The sequence below is a fragment of the Ruditapes philippinarum genome, unplaced genomic scaffold (assembly GCF_026571515.1).
Source record: "Ruditapes philippinarum isolate M1 unplaced genomic scaffold, ASM2657151v2 ctg2291_1_1_1_1, whole genome shotgun sequence".
NCBI lineage: Eukaryota > Metazoa > Mollusca > Bivalvia > Venerida > Veneridae > Ruditapes > Ruditapes philippinarum.
This window is the reverse complement of record NW_026859584.1, coordinates 201,235-210,607: the sequence shown is the minus strand read 5'-3', so window position 1 is coordinate 210,607 and position 9,373 is coordinate 201,235. Positions and strand designations below refer to the sequence as shown.

Here is a 9,373-nt window from a genome sequence, read left to right as displayed (position 1 = left end):
TTATCAAGTATAGACACACCAGATTTAATAGACTTTTTAAACAAATATAAGCATGCCCCCTGACAGAGGAAAATTATCTTCTTTTGGTCTATTTATCAAGTAGGTGAAATATTCAGGTATAACTATTTTACTTAAATCAGCACATTTTTGCTTCTTGCAAACATAAAATATCATATGATTTTATACAATTTATGAGAGACATGTCATTGTACTTTTCTTTTAACCCATTTATATTCAAACATCCAATGTTAATGCTGCTTCTACTCATAAATGGCATTATATTATCTAAAAGAATAATAATCAACAATACTCCACAATAAAAAACAAAAAAAAACAACAAAACAGTTACAATACCTACAATGTAGATAAGAAAAAGTTATTTAATATGTACACTAAAGTACAGTATGCCTTGAAAGATTTATCAACCAAAAAGGCTACTTATTCTTTACCATCATTAGTGTCACTGATTACCAGTATGTATCATGAAAAAACTTATATATACACGAAAACTTTTACTAACATAACAGTGTCAGAGACCACCAGTATATATATACGAAAAATTTATACCTATATGAAAAAAAATTTTTTTTTTACTTACAAAACATTACGTTCTCACTAATGTCACATTTATAATAAAAGAAACAGAAAACAACACAAAATACTATTACTTTATAATAGACACAAAATGTCTATTCAACCCACAAAATGTGACTTACATGTATTTATAAACATACTTTACAAAACCTACACTTTAACTTTCTTTCCGACTTAACATTAAGTTCAACCAAACAACAATAGAAAGAGATATTTCAATAAGTAGCGTATGAAATTACAACTTTATTTTTAATTAAAAACCCTTTCCCAAAACGAAAAAGGACCCCCTTTTTTTTCCCGGTTTTTTTACATTTTAATGTAAAAAAATTCCCCAAACTTTTTTTTGCCCCGGTCCCTACTTGAGAAATTTTAAAAAAAACATAAAAATCCCAAAGGGCCCTTGGGGGGTTTACCTTTGGGGTTGCAAAAAAAGAACACGGTGGTAGATAATCTTGTCTGATATGCAAGAAACAAACTTTATAATATTGCACGTTTGTAACGTCGCTTTTCATTGGATAATCATAACAGTTATATAGCTTTTTATAATACTGCACGTTTTGTACGTCGCTTTTCATTAGATAATCGTGACGTTTATATAGTTTTATATACACGGCTGTTGTCGATTCATAAGGAAATCTTACTTTTTTCTCTAAAAAATGATGCTTGCAGTATTATAAATTCGTTATAAAGATTGCTGACAGGTTATATACCCGTATATAAACGGCATTTTGCAATATAACCCTCGCCTAACGGCTCGGGTTATATTTACAAATAGCCGTTATATAGGGCCATATAACCTGTCAACAATCTTTATAACTAATATTATACACGGATGCTGTCAATTTATGAAAAAACAATTTTCTTTCTATATAAAAGATGCTTGCTGTATTATAAATTTGTTATGAATATTTTTACGGGTTATATGGCCGTATATAAACGACTGCAACATAACCTTAGCTAAGCCGTTCGGCAACAAACGGCCATATAACATGTCAAAAAAAACCGGTCATTTAACCTGTCAAAAATCTTTACAACTTATATTATAATACTGAACGACGAAACAAACGTAGTAGACATATAGGCAAAATTAAAGATGTTCGACATGTATTCTTGAAACGTGGCATGATGTTAGAATATGATAAACATTTAAAGCCAAAACACTTAGGGTCATCCATCTCATTTTCTGCACATGAACTTTTTCATTCTTTTTATCTATTTAACCCTAAGCGACCATGTACTGAATTGGTGTTCTCAGTATGGTAATATAACACAGTGACATTCAAAACTGAGATTGTTTTTCATATTTAAGAAGCATGTTCTGTTAATCTTTACAATTAAAGTGACTGTTGTTCTTGTTGCTCTATCATTTTTATTTTTATTTTCAAAAGGCAAGGAATTCTTTTTGTTCGTTTTCTTTCCATGAGCATTTGTGAATATTCGTAATTAACAAATATTTACGTATTCCACATATTTTACTTGTTGTAAACAAATATCACATCACCGAAATAACTATTTCTATCACCATATCACTATGTCTCTACCGAAGTGTTCGAATACCTTTACACAGTTTAGATCATAATTTATGCGAAATGTGAGTTTGTTTAGTTGACAATAGTTTAACTAATAAAACAATTTCTAAATTTCCATAAAAAATAATACGGATGCATACTGTTTAAACCGCAGTCCCAATAATTAAGTTTGATTTAACGAAGAATGTCAATCAAGGAAATGTCCCAATGTCCCAGTAGCACATTTTCACAGTATCTATACAGTTAGCTCCCTTTGTTTGATCAGTTCAAGTTACTTCTTACCAGGCATTTACTCTTACACTTGAGAAATGTCAATTCAGTTAGGTTCCAAATTACCATGGTTTAATATCAGTAAGCAAAAGAGGAAACCTCTGTGATTCTATGATAGAAAGACGTGTGAACACAGAAAAAAACAAGAGTGTAGCGTGTGAGGAGTATATTATGATATACACAAGTTGGATATAAGAAGATAATTATATTATTATCGTATGAAATACAGTGAATTCAAATGCCAAGTCCTTATAAAAAAATAAAACAGTACAACTACATAGAAATTAAGATAAACAATGTATGTAAATGAGGTGGACAAATAAAACCGTCGCATTATTTTGTGTAGTTGTTTAATGGAACTGTAACTGTTTTGTTAAGCCGGATACATTTTCTAATCATAGAATCTGTTTATATCACGTTAGGTTATATATTATTTTGTTATACCTCAATATATCCTTCAATATGAAATCCCTATAGACTTATATGAGTTGTTTTAATCAAATAATGTACATGTATCACCATCATAGGGAATGTTCCCCCGGGAGATATTTCTTGGGCACCTTTGGGCATATTTCTCTTACATGACTTTAACATTTAAAATGTGTAATTATTCTTTATAAATGAATACCCAGATTATTGTCGGAGTGAAAGTGGATATAGTGTGCCTCGAGATAATACAAGTGTTCGGTTTTACAAAATCCATTATCACCCCGACAATTATTTGTTATTTATTTCATTTCGAAGAATTACAATTGTTTACATGATTATTTACATAGAAAAGCGTTTTTGTCACGTGGTTGTGTTTAAAGAAAAACTGTTATGTCACTGTTCTGGTTGCATTCCACTTTTGTAATGTTTTATTGTTTTCCTTCCTCACTTGTCCAGCAAGTAATGCATTCTCTCTACATGCACGTGATATCTGATCCTTTAATGTGATGTTTTCTGCATAAAGTTCATCATAATTCTTTCCTCTATACCTGAAAAGACAATAATAAATATAATAAGTGTAACAGCGTGTCCGTGTGTGGCTAGTACGTCGGTCTTGTAGCCTAGCGTCGAAATTAATCTAGTAATCTAAGGACTGCAGGCCCTGTTGTGGCTAAGGGGTTGATTTTAAGAGTTGAGGTATCAGAATTGCAGCCACCGTTGATCCCTGACTGTTTTTAAGAGGGCTCCAGCAGGTGAGGTGGTTTTGATCCCTGGTTTTGCTGTAAGTTTGTAAAATCCGAGGTTAACCAGAATTATCTTTCCTGTTTCGGCGCCATATGGTCTAGATTATGTCGTTGTGCCATAAGACCAAAGAGATAAGGACTGTAGGCGGCGTAGGTTCAAGTCCCATCAGGGGCAAGTCGTTGTTTCTTATACACTCAGTAGTTAGCACTGGTTAGTTTTAAGAACGGGTTTGAGATTGTGTCTCTTTTCTTATAACCCTCTACACTATCGAACTAAAATAAATTCTGTATAAACTGCATTGAAACAACTAAAATAAGTCGTTTGCTAAATGAAAGTAATAATAAATGAATCAAAAATAAAATATACTATTGAGATAAAATATTATGTTCAAAGTTATGAATGGCACATGCAACCAAATGGATTCATTCTCCCTGAATACCAGATATCTGATTTGCTGTTTAAACAAGAGAATTAGTTACTCGAGGTTATGCATAGATCTTAATTGAAATATTAAACTAATTCTGATCAAAGTTTGAATAAAAGAATAACTATTAAAGCTAAGTAGAATTCCACATTGATGACACATTCAATCTATTGTAATAAAACGTTTGATTTAGAACTCGTTTATTTCGTGTCGTTGTTTTATCATTTTTGATATATCTAAAGCGCTTGTATTTTACATACCCTTCTAATTCCTTCAGTAAAGCAACGTTTTCCTTGTTTGATTTGATGAGTTGGTTTGTAATCAGCTTCATCTCCTTGTCTTTCTCTTTCAACAGTTTCTGCAGATATATCGCCTGATACTTGGAGGCTGATTCTACCAACACTTTTCTTTCAGTCTTTGGTCGCTCCCAATTAAATCTTTTAATTCTGGAAAAAAACACTGGTTATTTACAAGACACCGATTTTTAAGAACAGTTCACGTTGCTTCTTCGAACTCCAAACAAGCATTTCATTCTATTTTACGAATTGGATAAGGGGATAATTAATAAGACCTTAAAACGCGTACATGATTAAGTGAACGTTTAAAGCTACATTTTGATTACAGAAGCATATGGCTTATTCAGAAGCAAAATTTAACTGTTTGAAGATCATGTTTTTAAATAATCATTCTGGAAACTGATAACGTGTTCTAAGGCCAATTATTATTGTTTCAAGTTCTGTGGGGTTTTTATAGAAAGATTGAACAAAATGTTTCGTTAGATAAAGAATTAATTTCATACCTTTCAGCGGAGGCACGTATAGAGACAGGACATATCCAGACACCATCGTTAGGTTCCTCTTTGTTCTTCTCAAATGGTTTTAGAAGGAGAGTAGGCTCCGTCAGTGTTCTCTGAAAACAGACCATATTCAATGTCGCACTTAAACATTCATTATCTGAGCAATTAAATCTTTATTTATAACTTAATTGTAAAGGAAAACTATGAACATAATGTCATTATTTGGTTTCTTACATGTTCATAGTCTAAGAAACAGAAATTACATGTTAGAAGTTTGTCTCCAGGAATCATTTTAATGAAAATAACATCTGTTTGATTATTAATGTACTTTAGTTTCATCGTGATTGAAACGTTCATCATAAACTCCCTAATTTATATATCTTTAATCACAGAGATATTTATCATATTTTAGTACTGCCAATGTAACAAACAATGATACCTCGAGCTGCTCCTGTTCCGTGTCGTCTGTTAGATCAGGATCTGGCATTGTTCTTGCTGACTGGGCTGTGCGCTGAAACGGTATGAATAAATCGTTACTATAGCGAATATATTTTTACTTAACAAACAACATTGATTTAGTTTAATTTAGTTGTTTAAGACGGACACCTTACTGTAATATTGTTGTTGACCACTGAACTCAACAACGCCAACAACAACAAAAAAGAATGTATCTAAATATTTACAATAGGCTCGGCTTTAATCGCTTAATTATAAAAAAATACCAAGTTTAAATGCAGTTAATAAATTTAAACAAACAGAAAATTATAATAGTAGAGAAATTACATTTATTTTCGTGGCATTCACAAGTTTCTTCACATCAATGTTCAAAAAAGTGTCAGGCTTCTTTCTGATTCCAATAAACTGTAAGACATAAAAATGGAAACAATTTAATTTTTAATGTACATACATAGCATACAACAAAAGTATCTAATACCATAAACATATAGCGGTACATCTTAATTATAATTTACTTGTTCTCAGTATTTCTTCCTACCAGTGCGAACATTGTCGACTGTTCATTATTCAGTAAGTTCATATTTTGAAATTCTCTCTAAAAATAATGAATGGTTTTGTCCAGATTAAAAGATGTACAAAAACCATGTAAGATTTTAGCGTGGAAAGATTTAATGATTGCTAACTAAAAAAACTTCAAATGTTGGTCGAGATAATTGTACTTGTTATAAAATAGAGTCGGTCTACTTTTAGGTACTTAAAATTCAATCTTTAAATTCTGATACACAATACATTGCTTACATAATTTCCTACTCTGACAGCGTCTTTAGCTTTAGTCCAGCGATGTGAAGCAGTGACCTTTTGGCTTTCCCTCCAACCTTTGACTTCACTGTCGTAGTGAAATTTATAATGTGGAGGCGGCTAAAATGTAAGATAGCAATACATAGCATATAATTATAATGGTTTAATGATTAATGTGAGAAACGTTTATAAAATGTTTTTACTATAATCAATGTCGAAATAAAATATACACATACTATTTTACACTATAAGACAAAAATACTCACATTTCTATTTCAATTTCCCTAAAGTAAGTAAAATATTTGGTTAATCCTTAAACTTAGAGAAATCAATTTGATCAAAGTTTACCAACTGCGTTCCTATATCATTTGACTTTGCTTGAGTTAACTTAAACTTGTGATTAATGTTAGGTTTATCAAAGTTGATTTGTATACACTTACCACAAATCTAAACAAATATGTTTTGATTTCTTTTCTATCAAATGTCAGCTACACATACCTGACGAAGGCTTGCAAAATCAAACAAACTATCAATTAATTAATTCAGTGTATGCAGCATTACTATATTCTGTATAAATTAATTCATCATACTATTCCGGAATCACGGCAATTAATTCAAGTATCAGTTGCAAATGTATAAACAGGTTAGATAAGTCGCACCAACAAAATATGGTGACTTACAGCTAGACACTGGGTACCAAAATCTTAACATTTGCCCAATCCCCTTCATTTGCCATTTCAAGTACAAGGTACGAGCGGGTAGATTCCTTACATGAAAGAATCCAAAGTTTTGGGCGGAATTCCATTTGTAAAACGACTTACTATTACTATAAATTTTCTTACAAATATATTATCAATTTTAATGGGTATTTTGTGCCAGAATCTTAATTTTATCAAATCAAAGAACTAAAAACATTATTTTTGTTTGGTATCACAATGTTGTCAGTCTTAGAGTCTCAGTAGGTAAATTTTGATCGGTTTATAATGGTTTTATGAATACAGTATAACAAGTGGACTATCATAAACCCATTAGAAATGTCTCAGAAATAAATGCGTCATTCCGCTATTTTCCATCATTTATTTTGCAAGCTATGGAACACTAAATCATCTTATTTTGATTTTCATATATACGTAGAAGGCCGGTTCAGACACGCAAAGTTCAGACATTTATTTTTCATTTGCGAGGGTACATATACAGAAGGCTCTCTTCTGTTTGTTATATAATGACTGATTGTTTTCTGTTTGTATCCAAACAACAATTAACCATGAGTAATTTTGTTAATATATTATCACTTTATAATAATACGAATTAGTTTACCATATAATGGGAATACATAATGGGAATTTTTGCCATTATGTATATGGTGACGTGAACAAAAATTTTAATAATTCAGAATCGTGCAAGCAGACAGAGTGAATAGTTTTAAACTCAAAAAAATGATTTAGCTCTCTTGACGTTATTTAACTTTTGAAAGAGAAGAAAAATATAGTTACGTGTTATTATATTAACTTACCTTTTTCTTCTGCGAAGGAAACGGTGTCCTGTAGTATTGTTTCGTCGTAGATAGCTTTCGCATGTCGGTGCCATGACGTCCGTGTATAGTAAAAAGTGGCGGTTCTAATGTGAAAATAGACATTAAAACAACATTGTTGGTATATCCAATACTTACCTCAATTGTTCAATATATCTGTCGATGAAACATTATAATTTGCATTTGTGTGTGTTGTTTATCTATAATATTCACTATTATAATAAATTATCATTCATCGATAAATGGTTTTTATAGTTGAAAACGTTTATGTGCTACAAGTTTAGTTGTTGTTTTTCCCCCAATAAATACAAACAAAAGAACCATGCAGTATGATACTCACTGAATCCTGTTGGTTTTTCCGGAGATTTTAGACTCATCTGTCAATATATAGATACATATGGTTTTCTCTTTTATTTTGAAAGATTTGCAATTTCATAACATACATATTAACTGTTACAGACAATTTTGATAAGATTCATGTATACATCTCAAACAAAAATTTCATTGGATTCTTTGCAGTTTCATATAATTTGCAATAAAAACATTTTCGTTGTTTTTAATATGTATAGAAAAATAATTATTTGTTCAATACAAGCACAACAACAGCATGAACAAGAAAACACAACAAATTCATAAATTTTATATATTGTTTTCAAGTACGTTACCTTTCCTTTTTATATAGTCCTTTCTAAAATGACTGACAAATTTAAAGTAGCATCAGAGTATTTATATATTCACTACAGGTTTATTTGCTTACATGGGAGATACAAAGAAAAGTTTAAAATTATGAATAATTAATTGCAGACCTATTCTTTAAATAATGAATTTGTATTGTGGAAACAAATTGGACTCCAAAACTTAGCAAACAACATAATCAATATACGCTTTAACAAACTTTTGCATTTACCGAGTCATAATAATGATCGTCTGTATAATTAACATTTTGATAAACGTTTCCTCATTTTTATACAGATTTTTCTTTATAACTCATATGTAGATGTAACAGGACAATTACATTTATATAACGTTTCATTCGTTATTGTTAAAATGTGTTTAAGTGGGGTATATTTTAATTTGTTGCAACAGCAGCGCGTTGTTATAAACACACGTAATCATACCTGAGAAAAATGATCAGTTAAGTCCTTCAAAATATTCACCATGGACCTGTACAAACTTTTCAACTGTTCTTTGGGTATTCTGTTCATACACTTGGTAGATGGCTCTTCCGACGGCACTACGGGTTTCGAACCAGCGACCGCATAGACAAGATCTGGTGTATGGATTTAACAAAATGTCTCAAGGAGAGAGGCCAGGACTATAAGCGGGATGTAGCAAAACCTCCTTTCTCTGCTCCTCTAAATAAGCTTGAACCAAGGCTGGCCGGTGGATAGGTGCATTATCATGGAGTAAATTGATATTGCGCACCGCGGACATTGGGTTCTTTGTAATCCACTGATTAACTACAACAGTGAGAACATAGTCACGGTAAAATGTTCCTGTGACCCCTTCCTCTCAGGCACAGCGACACGGGCCACTATTCAATCAGTGTCAAAAAAAGCGTACAGAACTCTTTTAGCGCTCCTGCTACGTCGAGCAACAACTGAACGATCGCTGTTTCACCTACCCACATCTTGTTACTTTGTTTATTGGCGGGCTAAAAAATAAAGCCACTTTTCATCCCCTGTTACAATTTCTCTCAGACGTCTAGGGCCTCGATCTTTAAACCTAGTCAATAAGGCCGAGGCACCCTTTTCTTGTCAGAAGATAGCAAATGCGGGATCCAACGGGCGCACATTTTCCTT

At 31.8% G+C, this 9,373-nt stretch overlaps 1 protein-coding gene across 1 annotated transcript; it reads right to left on the bottom strand.

Annotated features, from left to right (window-relative positions):
• Positions 1 to 3,108: 3,108 nt before the first annotated feature.
• Positions 3,109 to 8,350, bottom strand: LOC132757167 (uncharacterized). The gene is made up of 9 exons (XM_060748372.1): positions 8,237 to 8,350; positions 7,912 to 7,948; positions 7,554 to 7,657; positions 6,041 to 6,160; positions 5,570 to 5,647; positions 5,226 to 5,297; positions 4,790 to 4,899; positions 4,251 to 4,436; positions 3,109 to 3,370 (listed from the first exon to the last, which is right to left on the bottom strand). Exons 2-9 carry the CDS (start codon positions 7,946 to 7,948, stop codon positions 3,211 to 3,213), a joined length of 867 nt encoding a protein of 288 aa, XP_060604355.1. The 5' UTR covers positions 8,237 to 8,350; the 3' UTR covers positions 3,109 to 3,210.
• Positions 8,351 to 9,373: the final 1,023 nt, after the last annotated feature.

Excerpts from the sequence above, each read along its gene's own strand:
- LOC132757167 (XM_060748372.1), bottom strand. The coding sequence starts at position 7,948 with ATGAGTCTAAAATCTCCGGAAAAACCAACAGGATTCA. Across the intron at positions 4,437-4,789 it reads ATACGTGCCTCCGCTGAAAG|AATTAAAAGATTTAATTGGG; the intron begins GTATGAAATTAA and ends GTTTTTTTCCAG. Across the intron at positions 3,371-4,250 it reads TTACTGAAGGAATTAGAAGG|GTATAGAGGAAAGAATTATG; the intron begins GTATGTAAAATA and ends TTGTCTTTTCAG.